Raw genomic sequence first — 21,197 nt, 5'->3', positions numbered from 1 at the left:
GTCCCGGCCAGGCTGAGCTGGTGCCCCTTCTCTGCTCCATAATGTCCTGTGCAACGGCTATGATTTTACCCATCATGTTGGTGTCATTGTCACCTTATTTGATGGTCCCCCACCCATGTCTCCAAATTCTCCTTCCTAGGGAGGGCTAACTCTCATGCCAAGCCTGAAACACGTGGTCCCTTTGGGCCTGCACTCACCAGGTCCATTGTCTCATTTCTCTACTGCCTGGAGCTCAGACAGTGGAGGAGACCATGGCCTCGTTCATGGAGGAGCAGTGTCACAGATGTGATGTTAGGGGCGGGTATGGATGCTGGGACCAGGGCACGGAGCCCATTAGGAGGCGGCTGTAAGGTGCTGGCCAGAGGGGTGAGATGCTGGGTGGAGCTCCACCAAGGGAAGCCATGGAAGGGAGGGGAGAACAGAATTTTCAGAGATCACAAGAAGGTCTTTTAACAACGCGCTGTGTTCAGGGCCTGTCAGTCTGCTCGGGCTGCTCTTAACAAAATACCGTAGACTGGTGGCTTAAACGACAGACAAGTATTTCTCACGGCTCTGGAGGCTGGAAGTCCAAGATCAAGGTGCCAGTGGATTCCATGTCTGATGAGAGATCACTTCTTGGCTTGTAGACAATGCCCCTTTGCTGTGTGCTCCCATGGCCTTTCCTTGGTGCCTGTTCAGAGGGGGAGAGGTTTCTCTCCCTCTTAATAAGGGCACTAATTCCATCACGAGGGTCTCACCCTTGCAACCTCATCTAAACCTGTTTACCTGCCAAAGGCCTGTCTCCAAATATTATCACATTGGAGGCCAGGACTTCAATAAATGAGTTTGGAAGGACACAGACATTCCCGTAAGAGGGCCCTGATAGGAAACACTCAACTTGGGTAATTTCAGAATTTGGTAAAGGGACCATTTACAGAGGTGTGGGCAGGTATAGGAAACAGTGAGGGAGAAGGGCAGTACCCTGGGCTTACTGTGGTAAACTTACCTCTTCTAGTCAGGCAGGAAGGGAAGGAGTGCTGCTTGGTGATAGGACCCAAGATAAGGCTCCTGACAAGGGGAGGCTGCGACATTGCTCCCTCCTACTGGTGCTTTCTGTTGGCCAAACCCAAGCGGAGACCAGAGAGCCCATCATTGCGGTCCATTCATGTCCCCCTCTGCCTAGAACAGAGTGGAGAGGGGATCTGGGGATGCCAATGAAAGATAATTTTCTTTTCCACGCCTTCCATCTTTCCAAAATAGGACTCAAGATGGATTACAAGAAAGGATTGGTCTTTCAAGTCTCAAAACAGGCAGTGAGGACAAGGAAAAGGAAGGGGCAGCAAAGCACCCATGTTAAGGGTTAACACTAGCCATAATTGAACTTCCTCATTAGGTGCTGAGCTTCCTGGCAGCCTAGTCACAAAGGGAAACAAGGCAAGTTAATCTCAATGGAGTGAATTAACTGCTCCTTCAGTTTTCGTGGAAGAGCTGTCTGAGCCCTGCAACCTTGAGAAAGTTGATTCACTTCGCTGAATGTCAATGTCCTCATCTGTAAAATGGGAATAATGCCTGCTTCAACTTCCAAACAAGAGGAAGTGAGAAAGCACAGTGATTCCAGCAGGAAGAAGGGGACAGGGCGTGAGCTCTTTTCTAGAGAGACTGCCTTTTTACCTTCTAGAAGGGAAATCTACCCGAGGGATATATCTGGACATAGGCTGAAAACTGTCATATAACCATCTCTTGCTGCAAGGGAAGCTGGGAAACAATACGGCAGCTACTTGAAAAAAAAATCAGGTTTCTAAAAGGAAGAAAGAAAGGATGTAGAAGACCTAGGGTAGACCACCAGTCATGCCTCCTGTGACTAGGAATGAGTCTCCTAGACCAACTGCTGCTTTTTAGGTGGGTTTGGTGGGGGACCCAGCAGAAGAACCGAGTGTCTGGGTTTCAGCAAAGGAGCTGATGGAGTAGCAGACCAGATGGGAAATGCAGGCCTATGTGAGGTGGGCAGACCTGACTGAGCCACACCCAAGGAATAGGAACCTGGCCCTGTCTTTCTGGAGGGTCTAGAGGAAGGTCTCTGCCACTTGAATGGTCAACATCACTACTTTGGTATCAACAGTACTAAAGCAGTCAGACAGACCAATGCAGACAACAATGCTGATACCAATCACAAGGGAGAGTCACTCGCTAGATGGCAGAAGTGAGCCCCCCCCCCCAAGAAATGGTGGTGAGCCAGAATAAGGGGCATAATCCAACAATGTGAGATTTCAACATCAAGTTATTAAAATAATACAGGTATTGAATATGTTCCCTGTGCCATGCAGTAGGATCTTGCTGTTTATCTATTTTATATATAGTAGTAGCTAGTGTCTGCAAATCCTAAGCTCCGAATTTATCCCTCCATCCACCTTTCCCTATGTTCAATACCCTGTAATAACCTATAATGAAAAAATATGAAAAGGAATATATATGTGTACAACTGATTAACTATGCTGCACACCAGGAATTAACACAACATTGTAAACTGACTATAATTAAATTAAAAAGAAAGTTATTAAAATAAGTCTTAAATTCTCATCTGTGAACCTAAAATGGCTCTTAAAGCCTGTCAATTAAAAAAATAAGTTATGAAAAATAACTTATTATCTAATAAGTTAATAGAGTGAGTCTTCCACTAAAAATTGTTTTAAACAGTTCTACACGACCTCCTCCCCAAAGCATGTTAGTTGGCTTCAAAGATTCAGTCAATAAGCTAACTACGTAGGAAATAATTAGATGGAATCCTAAATTCTACACTTTGATCTAAAAACATCTGTGCACAGGTAGGAAATACGGAGGAATTCAGCTACACCCAGGATGTGTGGGAATGATTTGAGAAATTAAGTTGACCCCTACGTTCACAATAAAGTGCTAGTACCACGAAGCTTTGGAAAATGATTCACAATGCGGTCCTGTATTGTCTGTGTTGCTAGAAGTTTGACGTCCCTGGGGGACAGTGGCAGCGCTGCATTGGCTAGATTTGTGGGTCATTCATTCACTCGTTCCTCCATTCACCGAATGCTTCCTAAGGGCCTGCGCTTTGCCAGGCTTTGTAAGGCACTGGGGCTAGGGAGGCCAGCATCCTGGTCTTCCTGGGCGAGATGGACAGTGAGCCAGCACCGGCGGGCCAGCGGGAAAGTGCGCATGCGCCTAGGAGGCTGGGCGGGTCCGGGAGCCCGGGGAGGAACTGGGGGATTTTCGCGCCTCATTCTGAATCCGGACGAGTCGTTTGCCGAGCGTGCCTGCGAGGCGCCAGTATTCATGGCAACGGGAACAGCAAAGACAGGGACGTAGGAAACTGGGTGGGGAGTTTGAGAAAAAACGACTTTGAGGTTGGAGGTAATTGCCTCTCATTTTACTTTTGAGGCCGAAGAAGTTTCAGTGACCTTCCTGTAACTCAGTTGTTTTAAGTAACATTAACGACAGCAGTTTTGAGCCCTCAGGTGCTAAGTGTTTTATTGAATAATCTCTGTTAATCACCACAGCCCTGTGAGGTGTGTCTTTAAATGAAGGTAAATTATACAAGGTGAGGCCCCTGAGACTCAGAGAGGTTAGGAAACGTTCAAAGGCGACACAGCTGTGTGAGCACCAGGGCTGGGATATGAATCCAGGACACCTAACTCAATTCCGAGGCACTCTGCCCACCCTCCTCCCAAGGTTGGGAGGGTTCTGGGGAGAGCTGGGCCTTGAGGAATAGCCTGGGGTCGGTGTGTATCAGACCTGTCCACTGACGGAATCTCCTCGTTGGCTAAATCACCTATCAAGGGTTGACTGGGTGGTGCCAGCCTAGGCCAGGCGCTGGGACTCAGAGATGGGGACCAGCAATGCCTGCTGTGAGCTGGCGAGTCTGGTGGGGTCCCCCGGCGGGGAAATCAGTGTTCACGGCCTGTGTTGAAGGAAGACTCGAGACCCAAGCTTAGAAGAAAGGAACGGAGAGCCTACTTGTGAGAGTGCAGGGAAGACCTGCTCTCCAAATAGGAAACACAACAGGGATTTAAGGGAAACCTCAGCACGGCCCTGTCTCCGGCGGCACGTGGCTGGTATTTCACATAGCACATTCACAAAGGGCATGACTTAGCTTCAGGAATACACTTGTTTTGTTAGGGGGTCCAGGTTTATGGGAAAAGCTCAAGCCTTATTATTTTGAAGACCAGACCCAGTTTCAGGACAACCTCATTATTTCTGGCTTATGTCAAGGTACAAAGCATCTCCCCCTTGCTGTAGGCCGGGATGGGCTCAGAGGTATCAGCAATGGGGCACAGTGGCTGTTCTTGGCTCTGCACCAGTGTGTTGAGAGAGGGAAGCACAGAGAGGAGCAGGGGCCCAGATCTGGCCAGGTTACATCAGGGAAGGCTTCTTAGAGGAGGTGGCGCCCAAACTGAGGTTTGAAGAAGGAAGAGCAGGTATAGCGTCTGTAAGGCAATGTCTGTCTCTCCTTCACCTGTGGTTTCTGGCAGGCAGGCATCCCCTCTTCACAGGCAGTGGGGGTCAACACCTGCCAATGGGGTGGGTCTGTTCCTGAGAGGGCTTATGGGGTGTTGAGCCCAGAATTCCAAGCTGTTGGAGTACAGGAGTGTGCAGGCTGCAGAGAGCTGAGGCTGTCAGCAAGGACACTCAGCCTGGACAGCTTCCCACTCATACCCAGTGGCATCTCCTCCCCTGGGGCTGAGTGGTAGGGCTCAGAGAGGGTGGGCATCGTTGGGGCTGTCTGGAGTTCTGATTTCCTGAAGGGTGTCACCTCTGCTGCTAAAAGGGGGATGTGAGGGGGAGGGTATAGCTCAGTGGTAGAGCACATGCTTAGCATGCACAAGGTCCTGGGTTCAATCCCCAGTATCTCCCTTAACATTTTTTTCTTAATTAAAAAATTTGTTTAAAAAAAGAGGGAAGAGGAAATGAACAAGTGTATTTTCTGCTGGAGGGAAGTGTCTCTGGGACAGAGCCACCCTTCTGTGGGGGTTCCCAGCCAGGTCAGGGTGTGCAAGGGCATTGTTTATTTCTTCACTCATTTACATTCTCACTGGGCAGTACTGAAATGAGAATAGAGACCCAGTTATCAACGTGGAAAGACCGACACACACACAAAATAAAAGTATGTGCTGGCATAGTCTAGTGGTTTCTCTGAGTAACCACCAGGTTACGGGTGATTTAAAACCTTGTTTGTTGATCTACATTTAAGAAATAGGACTTTATTTGAAACAGAACTGAATTGTGTTGGAACTGAATTGAATATTACAAACATTTGAAAACATCTCAAAGAATATTTCAAGCATTCAGAAAAGTAGAGAGATCAGGACAAAGAATTTCCATGTCCCCATCACTCAGTTTCAGTGATGATCACTTGCCCGCTGTTCCTGTTTTGTTACCACCCTCAGTTGGCTGAGTCTCTTTGAGCCAACGTCAGTCATTGGGTCACGTCACCAAAAATGCTTCAATCCATTTCTCTTAGCCATTTTGTGCCACCTTGGCCATCTGGTGAACCTCATGGCCTCCTTCTGAGAACCATGTGTTTAAATACCTAAGATAAAAACATAAGACTGTAAAGGGAACTTATATATAATATAAACTGATCCAAGTATTTAACAGTGTGTGATATAGTAATAGACAAGTGTCTTTCTTAATTCGTTAAATAAGATCTAGCAGTGGGCCTGTAACTACTGTTATGTGGAAGGAAGTCAGTGAACACAGCCAGCCCCAGGGAAAGGGGTGGCACAGCTCCGCTAACCCCCTCCCTGATCTGAGAGGCAATGAGGGGCGGTGGACAGCACATGGACTCTTTAAAAAATTTTTATTTTATTTTATTTTATTTTTTAACTGAAGTATAGCTAATTTACAATGTTGTGTTAATTTCTGGTGTACAGCATAGTGATTCAGTTATACATATATATATTCCTTTTTGTATTCTTTTTCATTATAGGCCATTACAAGGTATTGAATATAGCTTCTTGTGTGGACTCTTGGTAAGGCAGACCTTTGTGATCTTATCTCCCTGATAACTTCTTGGCTGTGTGTCCTTGGATAAGTCACTTGACCTCTCTGGGCCCGTTTCTCACCTATAAAATGAAATAACACCCCAAAGTATGGACCTAGTCGGGATCTCCCTCCCTCCCTGATCTCCAACCCCACAAATTCCCTGGGAAGTGCTCAGAGCCTGGACACAGACCCAAGGATCAGAGGGAGCTGCTGACTCTGGAGACAAGTCAGGCAGTGAAGGGCTCCTCTGTCTTCTACTTGAGCCTGGAGGGGGCTCAGAGGGGCCTGAGGGTGGAAGAACATCCTCCCAGGCTGGCCAGCATTGCCTGCCCTGCAGTCTGGACCTGGCTGATTGCCTTGCCCCTCCACAGTGGGTGCTGTTTCCCCTCACCCTCCTCCCAGCTGCTTCCCACGGTCAGGGCTGGCCCTATGACCTGCCTGCTCTGTATCCCACTTAGACCTCCAACTCTGATCCCTGCAGGAAGTGAGTGGGGACTTGGCTGAGGGGCTATAAGTGAGAACTGGGAGGACATGACTGTGCTGGGCGTCCCCCACTGAGGTTCTGTGGCTCCAGTCCTTGAATTTTCTCTCTCCCAACAGGCACTGTCTGCGAGATTTCCCGGTGGGGCTCACCTGTGGTGGGGCTCACCTGTGGTGGGGCGTGGGGAGCACTGTTCTGGGAGTCTAGAGCCCTGGGCTCTCGCCCTGCCTGGACACATCAGCCCTCTCTGGAGCCTTTGGGGTCAGAGACCCACCCTGGGTCTCCTGGACAGTCCTGGGCAGTGTCAGACACCAATCAGCAAGGTCAAAATGCTTGCTGCGGAGGGATCGGAGGTCTTAGCTCTGGTTTCTCCATCTGTAAAATGGAGTCACCATCCACTGCTTCTTTTGTAGAGGCTAGCGACCCTGCAGGCAAGGGAGCTGGGGGAGTGGGGGTGGGGTGGGATGGTGGTGGTAGGTGGACTGGCACTGCCCTCTGGTGGCTGCAGCGAGAGTTGCCAGCACCTCTGCTGGGACCGTAGAAGATGCAGTCACCTGGGAGCCTGCAGGGTCCCCTTCATCTCTGTCTTCTCCGTTTCACTTCCTCCTTCTTCACCTGAAACTTCCCAGGGGCCTCAGGGCTGCATTCTCAAAGGCAGGGATAATTCAATTCAGCAAACATCTATTCATCAAAAATTGAATGGGCCCCTACTGTATGTTCTGTTCTGTGCTTGGTGTTGGAGATGAAGAGATGTCCAAGACAGTGAGACTGTCCAGGAAGCTGGTGGCTGGAGAGAGTGCTGGGGCAGCCACTCGACGGAGCTGCGCCCTTTCTGAAACAGTAGCATCTGTTCGTCCTTCTCTTACTTGGCTCTCTTTCTCTCCCACAATGTATCACCGCAGGATATCCTAGGTGGTGTCACCATGTGACATTATAGGTGGTGTTACCTTGTCTGCTTTCACTAGAGCAGAAGTTCCTGAGAGGAGGAGCTTGTCTTGTTCATCGCTGTATCCTCAGTACCTAGAACAGTACCAGGCCCTTAGAAAGGGTTCAGTAAAGACCTGTCAAATGAATGAATGAAAGTATGACTGGTCCCAAGAATGGGTAGAAGTCCCGTGTGGCTGGAGTGGAAGGGATGTTAGGGGATGGCAAGAGTGCAGGTGGGTGAGATGGGAGCCCCAAATAAGAAGAGCTTGAATGTGCTGCCCAAAAGTTGGTGGCCACCCTGACAGTAAAAGTACGTAAGATTGGAATATTTGGGGCAACAAAGCAGGAGAGATGCTGACAACTGATTTTTGGCCCTTTTTGTAGAGGATAGGGAATTCTCAGGGGGCTAATATGTGTCTGTGCGTTACGATGTTAAAGGTAAGATTTTATATTGGAGAACTTAAAAAATACCTGAGTGAGAGAGAACAGTATTACGATCCCCTACAATGACAGTCACCAACTTGTGGCCAACATTGTTTCATCTCTGCCCCCAACTGCTTCCCCTTCCAGTGTTACTATTTTTTTCATGGAGGTACTGGCGATTGAACCCAGGACCTCGTGCATGCTAAGCATGCACTCTGCCACTGAGCTATACCCTCCTCCCTGTTTCAGTGTTATTTTGAAGCAAATCTCAGACATCATTTTATATACAAAGGTCAGTATCCACCTCTGAAAGATTAGGGTACCACTCTGAGGGGAGATGATAATGGGGGAAGCTATGCATGTGTGAAGGCAAAGGATATATAGGGACCTCCACTTTCTGCTGAGTTTTGCTGTAAACCTTGAAAAAATTATGCTACGTGAAAGAAGCCAGACACAAAGGCCATGTATGATGATTCTATTTATGTGAAGTGTCCAGAATAGGCAATCCATAGAGACAGAGGTAGATTAGTGGTTTCCAGGAGCCTGGGGGAGAGGGGAAGGGAGAATGACTACTAATGGGTATGGGGTTTCATTCTGGGGTGATGAAAATGTTCTGAAATTAGATAGGCATGATGGTTGCACAGCTCTGTGAATATACTAAAACCACTGACTGGACACTTTTAAAGCGGTGAATTTTATAGTATGTGAATTTTATCTCAATAAAACTGTTAATTTTTTAGAAGAGTGATAGGGTTATCACAGACTATTTTGTCCCCTCCCTCCCTCTACGATTCGTATGTCAAAACATACCCCCAGTGTGATAGGATTAGGAGGAGGAGCTTGTGGGAGGTGGTAATGTCAGGAGGTTGGAACCCTCATGAATGAGAATTGCGACCTTATAAGAGACCCCAGAGACCTCCCTCACTCCTTCCATCACGTGAGGACTCGGTGAGAAGATAAGAGGGCTCTCTGTGAACCAGGAATAGGAACTCTCAGCAGACACCTTAATCTTGGACTTCCAACCTACGGAACTCCGAGAAATAAATTTCTGTTGTTCCTAAGCCACCCAGTCTATGGTATTTTGTTACAGCAATCGGAACGGGGCTAAGACACCCCCTACTGTCTGCCTAGTCCCAGCCGAACAGCCAGAGCCTTCCTGTTAAAACTTAAGTCAGAGCTCATCATTCCTCTGTTGTAAGCCCTCCCCTGATTCAAATAAGGTCCGGCCCATCGGGCTCTGCTGTTACTTTTCTGCCTCCATCACCTACAACCCCCTTCGCTCATGCCATTGTAGCCGCTGTGACCTCTTCCTTTAGTCTTTGCATTTGCTGTTGCTGCTTTTCAGTCAGTGAATATTCTCCCTGGCTCCCTCCATCCCTCTGCTCTGGACTTAAGTGACTCTTCAGTGAGATATTTCCTGATCACCCTAATATTTAAACTTGCAACCGACAGCCCACCCCCCAGGCCCTTCTGCTTGCTTTTTCTCCCCAGCCTTTGTCACATCGAATATACTATGTGATGGACTTCTTTGTTTATTTTTGGTAGCTCCCCATTGCCTGTGGGCCCTGCATGGGCAAAGATCTTTGTCTGCTTTGTTTCACTGCTATGTCCCCAACGCCTGTCACAATGCCTGGCACAAGCTACTTAATAAATGTTTGTTGAGCGAATAAGGAGTAGAAGTTAATTTAGGGGGATGAGAAGAGCTGAGATGAAAGAAGAGATGAAGCCAACAAATATTAAGGTTCCTAAGATTATAACCATCAAAGATGCAGCAGGTGAAAAGCAGAGGAGGCGGCTGTGGATCTTAGATGTTCCATCTTCTTATCCAAAGCCTCTGGCCTGAGTGACCTTTAAAAACTTGGCAGAAGTGCCCTGGAATCTGGTTGAGAAGAGAGGAGAGGAAGAGGGAGCAGGGGCTAGGGGGGCGAGGGTTGGGAGGGGCCTGAGTTCCTCAGGGGAACCACTTTTTACTTCCCAGTAAGGGGAGTGCATTTTTTTTTTTTTAAACGGAGGTACTGGGGATTGAACTCAGGACCTCCTGCATGCTAAGCATGCGCTCTGCCATTAAGTTATACCCACTCACCACCCCCGGTGCATTTTGAGTCACTGTTTCAGAAACAACATAATGAGGGGCCAGGGCTGCTGCTTTGATGAACTGGCAGATGAATCCCTGTGGGGCTGCTGGATTTGGGGAAGGGGAGGTGAATCGGCACCAGGGTTGACTTACCAATCAGGAGTGAGAAACACAGGCACCTGAGGAGAGAGGCTGTCATCTGAGGGGGGAGGGCATGAGTGGGCTGTGTGAGGTGGGGGTGTAGGCTGAGATGCAAAATCCTGTGCAACGAATGATTTCTCCTCCCCTACCTACCCAGACCACCCTGTCACATAGGTACTTTCCATTTTTTCGCCATCAGAGCTCCTTGTTTGTTTCTTTCAGAGGGCTCCCCACACTCTGTCATTACCTTACTTGTTTTCTTGTTTATCTGCCTTCCCCTTCTAGACTCTAAACTCCAGGAGAGAAGTGATCTAGTTTCTCTTGATCCCTGCCCTAGCCTGAGAGCCTAGCACTGTACCTAGTATAATAGTAGGGGCTCAAGAAATGTTTGTCACATGAATGAATGGACCCAGACAGAAGGAAATACTCTAGTCACAATGCTTTTCCACTGGAGAGCTGGTGGTGGTGGACGGGTGCTCTGAGCCCTCTTCCTGGGTTGTATCTCTTGTTCCAGACTGTGTCATGGACACTTGGTGTCCAAAGCACGTTGTGAGCACTAACAGCCTCTGTTCCAGGTGCAGAACTTGGGCATAGCCTCTGTCCTGGGCTCTGTCTTGGTGCGGTGGCTTAGGGAAGGGGCTCCTGAATTCCTCAGCTAGTATAGGAATATGAGTGACAGGATGGGCTAGAGATGGATTCTTGTGGATGGGGTTGAATGGGGGATAGAATCACAATAATCTAGAAGAGAGAATGAGGCCTCAACAACAGAGGGGATGAAGAGGAGATGGCACATTTGAGAAACATTTAGCAGGCAAATTAAGTAGGATTTGTTAATTGACCATATTGAAAACAAGGAAACGGGGCACCAAGAATGATCCTAAGGCTTTAAAAGAATCAGTGCCGCAACCATCTCTTTTTGGCCTGTAGGGTCCTCTGGTCCAAAGGCACAGAAATATCCACTGGACTCTTTTGCTGCCCCACAGTTCTTTCATTCAGCTCTCGTATGTGTCCCGTCCCTTGCTGCGCCCTGAAGGACACGCTTCTTGCGCTGAAGTGGCGCAGGTCTGGTCCTGGAGAGAGTCACAGTCTGACCACTGCAGCCATCGCATAAAGGATGCCCTGGGGCCTGTGAGGACGGGGTCGGAGGAGTCCTAACGCGGAGACACTTAAGCGGGGTCTCCCGGTAGAACAGGTGTTTGCCAGCGTGGAAGGAGGTAGGCAAAGTGAGCGAGGGCAGAGGTAAAGCACGAGGAAAGGCAATTACGACCAACTAAGAAATAAGAAAGGGGGCTGTTGAGAGGCTCGAGAACTGGGGGTGTGAGCACGAGGATCAGTGTGTGACGCGCCAGACTGGGCAGTGTAGGGAGACAGTGCGGGAGTTTGGATTTACCTCCCGGTTAACGGGGAAAGACACAATACGGCCCCAACTCACAAGCCAGATCCGGGAAAGGCAGCCAGAAAGCTCCGGGCTAGAGCGGAGCAAGGGGGTGGCCCCCAGTTAGGGACCTCGGAGTTTCTGCGCCCGAATCCCCGAGAAGCGGCGACTTTGGGCAAAACCATTCTCCGGAGGTGGAGAGGGGGAGAGAAGCGCAGCACTAGGAGTCCAAACCCGCGGAACCAGCTGGAACGTCTACTCGCTTCTTCTCCTTGCTCTTTGCTTCCTTTTGCGCTCTGTTCCGACCCCATTAGCTAGCCCCCTGCGCGACCCCCTCTCCCGGGCACCACCAGTTGCTCCACGGCCGCCCCCTCCCGCTCGTGGTACGGCCCGGCGGGCGCGCATCCAGGCACAGGTTATAAAGGCCGGGCTGCGGCAGGCGACTGCGGACTCAAAATGCGCCCGAAAGAGTCGGGGCAGGGCTGCCCCGGGGACGGGGACAGGCCGGGACCCGGGGATCCCGCAGCAGTTACCCCGGTTCCTCCCCCCGCAGCCAACCCCACTCCAGAGCCCTCTGCCGACTCTGAACCCACTTCTGCGCAGGCACCTGCGGCTGGACAGGGAGCTGGATCTGGATCCACATCCGTCTCGGGACCCCAGGTGGGAGCTCGCTCAGCCTCTGAGGCTCGATCGGAGGCAGGAGCCCAGGGCGCGTCCGCATTCTCGGCGGTCCAGAGAAATGCTCAGTCTGTGCCCGACAACTCGGAAGCGCAGCGGACCCGCTTCAAATGCCAGGGGCCCTTTGATCCCCGCGCCACTGGCTTGGGGACTGGAAAGGCGGCGGGCATTTGGAAGACGCCGGCTGACTACCTCGGCCGGCGGCCTGCGGTGTCTGGCCCCGAGCGCATCGCCCTTCTTCGGGAGCTTAAGGAAGGTAAACTAAGTCCCCGGGCTCCTGGAGCGGATGGGACTAGGGCAGCTCCAGGGAGGAGGGGAGCCCGTCGGGTCCAGGAGCCCTGTCCACTGTCACAGTCTGCGGTGTCTGTCCTGTCATCGCGTCCCCATAACCTCCTCCCCTTCTGTTCGTTCCCTGATTTCAGTGCGTAGGGTCCCGGGGACCGCGCGCTCCCCCGCCCCCGTCTTCGCGCCTGTTGCTGCGGCAGATCTGCGCAGTCTCAGTGCCCCCCTCCCGAGGCTACCGCAGTGCCAGGAGAGGGGCGGGGGGCTGCGGGAGGGCGCTGCCGGGTGCGCTCTGAGCCTGCGCTAGCCTGGTGCGCAAGCAACCGGGGCGGGGGTGGGCAGAAGGGGGAGGTTTTGCCAATCTTCTGAATGCCGGGGTTAAGACCGCGCTTTCCCCTCAATCCTGGGGGTGGGCGGACTCTCAGGCAGATGCTGCCTCTCCTCTTCCCTCTGACCCTCTCCTGGGTCTCTGGAGATCTCTGGCTTGGGTCTAGATGCTCAGGTGCCTCCTACTCCAGTGCTGGGGAAGTCTTCTCCTCTCCTTTCCGTACGCAACAGGTGCAGGGTGGGTGGCTGCGTTTGTTTTTATGATCCATGAGGCTCCGATGAGCCGGCCAAGGCTGCCCTCTGGGGAAGGGGTGATGAGTCAGTCGGTGCTGTACTTCCGCTAGCCACCTCCGTCTTCCGAGGTTCCAGGGACCCAGGCGTCTGAGAGCTGGGTTCCACCTGAATGTGTAGCACTGTGATCTCCTTACCTTATCCACACCATCTTAGAGGGGAAAAAAAAGTTCAGTTGGCCCTGGTAGCAGGGAAGAGAGTGCTGAATACTCTGAGGATATGGAGAGGGTATTGGGGGCAGAGAGGGAGCTCAGTCATCTTCTCCCTTGTGGCTGACCTTTGCTGTTGAGGGCAGGAAACAGTAGGGTGTGGGTTAGTGTATGCCCCATTTTGCCTGACCCTGCTGCCCACTTTTCTCTCACAGCGCTGTGTCCTGTCGCACCACCGCCAGTCAAGAAAATCACCCAAGAGGATGTCAAAGTGATGTTAAGTTTGCTAGAGGAGGTGTGTGCTGCCTTCCCTATCCGGGCCAGTCCCAGCCTCAGCCAGGTCCCCGTTCGAATTCTGTCCCGCAGGGGTAGGAGTCTTCCTCCTTGGCTACATCTCTGGGGCTAAGCTGAGGGTACTGCTTATGGAAGGCAGGTAGATGTGGGATGTCCAGGCTGGAAGAGCTCTTAGAGCCATCTGGTCCGATCTGCTCTTTTTCCATAGGGGAAAACTGAGTCAGGCAGGGTTCATGGCAGGCTCTTGTCTAGTACCCTAGAGAACTAGGGGATGGGAGGGTTCCTCTAGTGGCCTAGCTTCCCTCCAGCCCCTTGCTTCTCCCACCTGTCTCGGAGAGCCCAGAAACCGGGAATGTATTCCCCATGGGTGGGGGTCCCTCTGCAGAGAGAGCGACACCTCAACATGGCAGCTCACGTTGGCCAGTCCCTGGTACAACAGAACAGTGTTCTGATGGAGGAGAACAGCAAGCTGGAAGCCATGCTGGGCTCGGCCAGGGAGGAGGTAACTGGGCGGGAAGGATCGGGGATGGGTGTATCTCAAGCCTGCCTCTGTCCCGCTTGTGCCAGGACCCGTGCCTGCCCCTGCCGGCACCAAGACCCAGGGCTCCTCTTCCCCTTGCCAGATTTCACATCTCAGACACCAGGTGAGCCTGCGGGATGACCTCCTTCAGCTTTACTCAGACTCTGATGAGGAGGAGGAGGAGGATGAAGATGAAGAAGAGGAAGAAGTAGAGGAAGAGGAGGAAGGGGAGGACTACGAGGAAGAAGAGGAAGAGGAGGAGCAGCAGCCTGACCATCCCTACGAAGCCCCCGAGCCGTAAGTGTCCTGCCTTTGCACCTGGGCGGCCCCTTCCCTTCTCGGAGCCTCTGTTTCTGTGTTTGCAAAGTGGAACGCGGTGTACTTACCAGCAGGGTTGCTGGGGCTAATTGAAACCATCACACTCAGCCCGGGGGTAGGGGAAAACCCTGGGTGGGCTGGGAACTGGGTCCCTAAGCCTCTGAACTGTGACTGCCATTGCTCCCTCCCCTAGGACTGCCCTGCCGGAGCGGGAGTTGCACTGCTGCCCACAGCTGGAAGCGCTGCAGGAGCAGCTGAGGCTGCTGGAGGAGGAGAATGAACAGCTGAGAGAGGAGGTGCGGATGGGAAGGAGGGCCGCGCCCCGTGTGCAGGACAGGGGGTGTTGACTCCCCTGCCCCTTCCTCTTTCCCTCCCTCCAGGCCTCTCAGCTCGACGACCTTGAGGAAGAGGAGCAGATGCTCATCCTGGATTGTGTGGAGCAGTTTTGTACGTGAACTTGTGCCCTGGGGGGAGGGGGCTGTCGCAAGGAGCAGAGTGAAGGACCCAGGACACTCCTGGAGACTTGCGTTCAAGTCACAGCTCTGGCACTTCCCAGCTGTGTGAGCTTGGCCAATTTCCTTGATCTCTCTGAACCTTCATCTGTAGAAGGGGGGTGAATGATCTTGGTGCTGCTGACCTCTCCAGGGGTTATGGCTTTGTGCAAACTGTAGTGAGCTGTACAGAAGCTATGGGGCTCCTCTAAGCTTGTCTTCTTTTGTTTTGGGGGAGGGGCAAGGAGGGAACTAGAAGCGAGGAAGGGAGGGAGCCATGAGCTGCTAGAGACCAGGCAGTCCCAGGCACTGGGACTCGGGCAGTTCAGAGTCATGCATTAGGCAGTGGCTGTGCGGCACTGTGCGTTTATAAAGATGGGCGAGGCACAGTGTTGGTCCCTGAGATGCCCGGGCCTAGCTGGGGAGATGCAGACTCTAGGTGGCAACAGCTGAACCCCCAGCCTGGCCTGCCTTCCCCCTGGCTTCCCTGAATCCCCTTACCCCCACCCCTCCCTGGTCCCAGGCCCCTGGAGTAGGCGCCAGTTCCCCTATTCTGTCACTTCTACCTCCTAGGAATGGGGGGAAAGCCTAGGAAAGGCTCAATTCTCTTCCGTCTTCCCCACCCCAGCTGCCTCTTCGCTGGTCTCCCCACCCCCACTCTTCCCCTTCCAGGCCCTTCTGCACACAGACCAAAAGAGTCTTCTAAAACCAAATCTAACAGTGTCACTTCTCTGCCTAAAACCCCCAGATAACTTCCCATTTGCCAGAAGGATCTGCCTCCGTCTCCCTACCCCAGCCGTAGTGGTCTGGGCCCTGCCCACTGCCCCAGCCCCTCCGTGCTGTCCTGTGATGCCTCTGGGCCTCTCCACACCCCTCCTGTCTTCCCTTCTGCCTTGAGAGCCCCAATTGCCCCGCGGAGGCTGGTCTGGCTGCTGCAGCTATGACCGCCCGGTGCACCCTTTACGTGCACTGCATCCCAGCCCGTAATGTGCACGATTGTGATTTCTTTCTCCCTCAGTCTCTGCATGAGTCTTGAGCTCAGTGTGGGCTGGGGTCAGGTCTTGCCGACTGCTCACCTAGCACCCGGCTCTGTCAGGCAATAAACATTTATTGAAAAGAAGACCCAAGTGAGGGATGCTAGGCCTTGTGGAACCTCGGGTACTCAGCGGGAGCTGAGGGGTGCAGGCAGACAGAGGCGTCTGGGAGCCTGAGGGCCTGGGGAGCCAGGGCTGACCCCTCCCCATTGCTCCCCAGCGGAGGCCAGCCAGCAGATGGCTGAGCTGTCAGAGGTGCTGGCGCTCAGGATGGAGAACTATGAGGAGCAGCAGAAGGAGATGGCCCAGCTGCGGACCCAGGTCATGAAGCTGCAGCAGCGCTGCCAGTCGGTGCGTAGGGGTGTGGGCGGGGCTCCCTCTTGTCACCGCCCCATGGCCCCTGGGGACCCCGCCCCCACCTCCCTCCCCCCCACCCCATGGAGCTCTCGGCTCAGAGGCCCAAGGCCCTCTCTCTGTGTCAGGGTCAGAGTTGGAGGAGACCTCAGAGAGCCCCTAATCCTGCCACCTCATCCCAAGTTGGGGACTGATGTCCAGAGTCACAGAGTGTTCCAGGAACCAGGCCACATGACTCCCCCACCTTCTTTGACCTCATTCCATGTGACTTCTTATTTAAAGGGCTACCAAAGACTCTCTGATATGCCTGACAAGACTTGCCAGAAGCAGGGGGTGCGTGGGAATGGGGAAGTCTGGGGTGGGGGTTCACCGGTCTTGGGTCTTTCCAGTATGGGGCTGAGACAGAGAAGTTGCAGCAGCAGCTGGCTTCGGAGAAAGAAATCCAGATGCAGCTCCAGGACCAGGTGAGGCACCCCCTGGGCTCCTGGCCTGGCTCTTTAGAGCCCTCGGCCCCAAGCAGGGGGGTGCCAGGGTCCTTGGGCAGCTGCCTGACTCTCCCGAGAGGACAAGCTCCTTGCAGTGGGACCTGGGTTTGTCCTTTCCATCCCCTCCGTCTCTGGCACAGGGTCTGGCAGGTGGCTGTTCAGTTGGAGTCTGAGTAGGGTGGAGGCCAGGGTCCTGCCCAGGGTCTCCCTGCATGTCATTATGTGGGTCTTGCGTCTGGGCTGGGTATGCCTGGGTCCCGGCAGAACCTGTGGGGGTTCCCAGCTGCAGGACCTGCGGGAGAAGTACACGGAGTGCGGGGGCTTGCTGATTGAGACCCGGGAGGAGGCGAAGACCCCCCGCCAGCAAGCCCGGGCACCCGCTGGCTCCGTTACCCGCTACGCATACACTGTACCTCTGGTGAGGCCCCCTGGCTGCCTGCCTTTCACCTCTGTGCACCCTGTGTCTACCCGCAGTCCCCTCCTGTGCCTAGATGTACGCAGGGTGGGGGGTTCTGCAGGGATCCTCTGGTAACGTCCCCCCCGTCTCCACCTCAGGAGGTGCTTCCTGATTTCCAGGAGACCCTGGCTGAGGAGCTCAGGACATCTCTAAGGAGAATTATCTCAGACCCTGTGTTTTTTATGGAAAGGTGTGCTCCCGGCCCCCAGACCCTTGCCGGTCCTGCACTCATTCTGGCCTGCCTGGTGGGCAGCAGCCTTTCTGGTGGTGGGAAGGGTTTGCCCTCAGGCTCTGACCTCCCTTCCCCCGTGGTGCCCCTCCTCCTGCCTCCTCCACCCACCTAGTTGGTCCCCCCGCCTCTTCCACTCAACGTCTTTCCTCTGTGCACACAGTCTGGGTCCATCATTTCTACCCGGGGTTTTCCTGCATGACAAGGCCCCAGGGACTTTGCACTTTCAGCTTCTGTTGACAGTGAAAGCCCTTTTCTCTGTTGAAGGAATTATGAGGTGACTCCAGAGGGGACGTCAGACCCGGGGTAAGCCAGCCAGGGGCTCCCCCTTCACCTGCCCTCACCTTTCAGTGGCCAGATAACCACCTTCAGCTGGTTCTGCGACCCTAAAACCCTAGAGAAGGAAGGCCCTGCTCTCTGGGGTGGCTGGGCTGAGTTGTTCTGGGAAGGAGGTGCCTCTCTTGCCTTTACCTCTTGCCGCGTAGGTGGCCGTCTGCCTGGAGGCTTCTCCAAGTCGGGACCGAAGCCTTGCCTTCACCTGGCCAGGGGCTGAGAGGCTAATGGGCACTGGCCTAGAAGCTGGGAACAGCTGGGACTGAGTCCCAGCTTGATCCCTTTACTGGCTGTGTGTCCTTGTGCAAGCTACTTGACCTGTCTGAGCCCTGCTGAAATGGATTTGTTCCTATGGCCACTAGCTGTGGGATGGCTTGTGAAGGTTAAATAATGAAGGATGTGGACAGAGGGGACGTTATTCCTGTCGGTCTGTTCCGTGTGGCGGGGTGGGGGACTGGGGGAAGGCGGGGCCTAGGCAGTGTTGGTGACCGTTCTCTCTACCAGGTTCACGGGCTGGGTGTTTGAAGCCTTGAGGCTGGTACCCAGCTGCCTTCCCCCTTGGCTGGGACGACTGGGAGTAATCACTGTGCCGACTTGCAGGAGGGCAGGAGAGCTCCTCAGCCCCAGTGGCTGGAGATGTCCCGGAAAAGTGAAGATGGGGGCTCTGGCCTCGGTGAGGGTAGGGAAAGACTTTCCTGTCTCCCTGCCCAGATACGAGCTGCGCCACAGTCAGGAGCAAGAGCGGGGACAGGGGTTCGAGGCCGAGGAAGGTTTGATGCCAGCAGAGGATTTCGTGCCTGCGGAGGATTTGGTGCCCAAGGAGGAGCTGGGGGCCACACAGGAGACGGTGCCAGCCAAGGAGGGTGGCACAGAAGAGGCAGAGCTGGTGTCCGAGGAGGCTGAGGCCTGGGAGGAGGTGGAGCCCGAGCTGGATGAGGCAGCACGAATGAGTGTGGTGACCTCAGCTCTGGAGGCCAGCGGCTTGGGCTCCTCGCACCTGGACATGAAGTATGTCCTCCAGCAACTGGCCAGCTGGCAGGACGCCCATTACAGGCGGCAGCTGAAGCAGAAGATGGTCCAGAAAGGTGAGTGCTCCCGTGGGGGCCTCCCTCGGGCCAGCCGGACAAGCTGCAGATCATCGAGCCGATGACAGGTGAGGGTAGGTGAGCCCCCCAAGTGCTCACTTACCCCAGCCTGGCCCCTCTCAGCGTGCTGATTTGCATGGACTTTGCATATCACTTACATAGGCACCTCAGGTCCCCCTCAGTGGGAACTGTGGGCCCCCCCACCCCGTGCTTATTTATGTGGAATTTGCATAGGATTCCAGACCTCCACCCCCTTTCCTCCTGGGGGCTGGGCTGGGGGTCAGGGCTGGGACTGCTGGCCCCACCGCACCTCAGCTTCCTGTCTCTGCCCACCCCCTTCCCTTATCCCCTACCCCTGCCTCCCCCATCCCCAAGGCTCCCCAACCCTGCAGCAGTGGCAGCAGCAGGCCAAAACAAACATGGGGGGCGGGATCGTGGAGCAGCAGCCCAGGGTGCCGACCCAGGACTTACGGAGGCTGGAGGAGGACAGGGCCAACCACCCTCCCAGGGCCTGGGAGGAAGAGGGGCCTTCTGGGGCCACCCAGGCCATTGGGACGAAGGCCTCCACCAGCCACAGTCGGACCAGTCCCCTGGGTGAGTCTGAAGGTGGGCTAGGGTCTCCTGCAGGGTGGTGGTGGGGTGGGTTAGGGTCTCCTCTCCCCAGCTGGAAACCCCAAAGCTTGGGGAGCAGCATTCGCTGAGCGCAGGCTGTGTGCTAAGCCGTGTGAGCCCTGCCTTCAAGGAGCTCACAGAGATATCAAAGATGACTTAGTGATGCGAATTATCTCCTTTAATCCTCACAACCTTATAGGTAGGTACTGTCCCCATTTGGTGAGGAAACTGAGGTTCAGAAACAAAGTAGTTTGTTCAAGGCCACTGAACCTGTTTTCCTCACCACTGTGCCGCAGTGACCTTCCTGACCCAGCCCTCCCCTCTAACCCTGTCCTGGTGTCTGCCTGGCCTGCTGGGTCAGTTGTGAAGTTTATAACCTCTTGGCAGCCTCATGATTGTATCTGGCCTGCCCTGACTCTGACAGTCCTTTGGTCATGGCTGGGTGGCCTCATCAGGGTCGCCATGTAAGGGTATGTAGGTTGTAAACTGAACCGTGACCCCTGTGGCTGGGCAGCAGGCAACCTGCATAACTACCAGTGGTGGCTGTCTCTCTCTGATAGAGCTGACCAGGCCCAGCCCCCGCCTGCTGCCCAGGCCAGGCCTATGGTTCTCAAGCCCCCAGTTCACATCTACCCCCTTCTCTTCCAGGCTTTGCTGTTTCCCAGCAGCCTGCAGAGGCCCCACAGAAAGCCTGAGGCCCCTCCTTCCGCTGCCTGGCCAAGTCTCCCCCTCCCCAGAGCCTCCTTCCCATGCTCTGAAACGGGACCCCCCGTCTGTCACCAGCCCACCCTCTGTCCTGATGAACCTGGGCCGCAACTTGAGGGCCCAGGCCTCGAGCCTTTTCTGGGACAGGCGGAAGGAACCCCGACCCTCGTTCTGTAGCTGGTGCAAAAGCTGTGGCTGCTGGGCCTGGATCACGTGGTGGCCCAGGGGGCATAAGAAGCCCAGGGGGAGGCCCACCAGCTACCAGACCCAGCTCTGAGCTGGGGCCAGGGCTCTGGCCTGGGTGTAGGAAGTTGTTCTGGGTACCCTGCTAACCACGCGCCCCTCACCCCTTGACCCCCAAATTAAAGGTGGCTCCCTAGTACTTGTTGACTTTTAGGAACCGGTTCCTCTCCCTCAATTCTTGGCCCTTTCTCCTCAGTCCCTAATTACTGTTTCTAATCAGAGGTTTCTCTGTGTAGGTGAGGAGACCCTCTGCCTGGCCGTGGGCCTTCTTTCCCCACCTCCTTGCCTGTGGCCTGCGAGTGTCCAGGCTCCCTCCCAAGGCCCTGTCACTCCCCTCAGGTCCTCCCCTCAGTGTCCTTTGTTTCCTCCTTCTAGATGTTTGGCCCTTTCCCACCCTTTGCTTATAAACAGCTGGAGTCAGGGGCTCCGGAGCCCCGTCGATATCTGCCCTGCTATCCACAGCGCTTCTCACGCTTCTGTTGCTTGTCAGCCTGTGTATGTGCCAGTGCAGAAAATAAAGGACCTGTGCACGACCTGGCCCAGCCTCTTTCTCAGGGAATGTGTGCGTGTGCGTGCGCTCGTGTGTGCGTGTGTGCACTCTGTGGGGGCAAAGGTGTGGAGAGAGGATGGGCTCCCGTATTGAGTGATGTGCCGAGGGCTTTGAGCAAACACGTAATCATATCAGCAACCCCTGAGGGATGGTGAGTGAGCTGATAAACAGTTGTCAGGTGATGAAACGATGCCCAGACAGGTGAAGTGAGCCTCCTGAGGGCCTCACCACTGGTGGTGGAGCTGGGATTTGAACCCAAGCCTTCCGGCCTCCAGAGCCCATGCTTGATCCTTTCTGCTCCTGATCCTTTCTGCTCCAGACCCAGTGCCTGGCTGCAAAGGGTAAAACAAG

At 54.0% G+C, this 21,197-nt stretch overlaps 1 protein-coding gene across 4 annotated transcripts; it reads left to right on the top strand.

Moving 5' to 3' along the window:
* The first annotated feature begins 11,848 nt into the window (after positions 1-11,848).
* Positions 11,849-20,831, top strand: HAP1 (huntingtin associated protein 1). 4 transcript variants are annotated; one of them, XM_032498080.1, is made up of 14 exons: positions 11,849-12,343; positions 13,352-13,431; positions 13,816-13,932; positions 14,054-14,247; positions 14,462-14,564; positions 14,649-14,715; positions 16,014-16,144; positions 16,537-16,611; positions 16,922-17,050; positions 17,188-17,279; positions 17,586-17,624; positions 18,363-18,736; positions 19,129-19,330; positions 19,997-20,831. In XM_032498080.1, exons 1-14 carry the CDS (start codon positions 11,866-11,868, stop codon positions 20,328-20,330), a joined length of 2,415 nt encoding a protein of 804 aa, XP_032353971.1. In that variant the 5' UTR covers positions 11,849-11,865; the 3' UTR covers positions 20,331-20,831. The 4 variants fall into 4 exon arrangements, with proteins under 4 accessions (XP_032353971.1, XP_032353970.1, XP_032353973.1 ...); XM_032498079.1 differs by having other exon boundaries at positions 16,916-17,050; XM_032498082.1 differs by having other exon boundaries at positions 16,916-17,050; positions 19,112-19,330; positions 19,997-20,184.
* The last annotated feature ends 366 nt before the right edge of the window (positions 20,832-21,197 follow it).

Source organism: Camelus ferus, chromosome 16, assembly GCF_009834535.1.
Source record: "Camelus ferus isolate YT-003-E chromosome 16, BCGSAC_Cfer_1.0, whole genome shotgun sequence".
In the NCBI taxonomy this organism is placed as follows: domain Eukaryota; kingdom Metazoa; phylum Chordata; class Mammalia; order Artiodactyla; family Camelidae; genus Camelus; species Camelus ferus.
This window is presented reverse-complemented; position numbering and strand designations above follow the sequence as displayed.

Coding starts and splice junctions, on each gene's coding strand:
- HAP1 (XM_032498079.1), top strand. CDS start 11,866: ATGCGCCCGAAAGAGTCGGGGCAGGGCTGCCCCGGGGACGGGGACAGG. Junction 13,432..13,815: donor TGTTAAGTTTGCTAGAGGAG/GTGTGTGCTGCC, acceptor GTCCCTCTGCAG/AGAGAGCGACACCTCAACAT. Junction 14,248..14,461: donor CCCTACGAAGCCCCCGAGCC/GTAAGTGTCCTG, acceptor TCCCTCCCCTAG/GACTGCCCTGCCGGAGCGGG.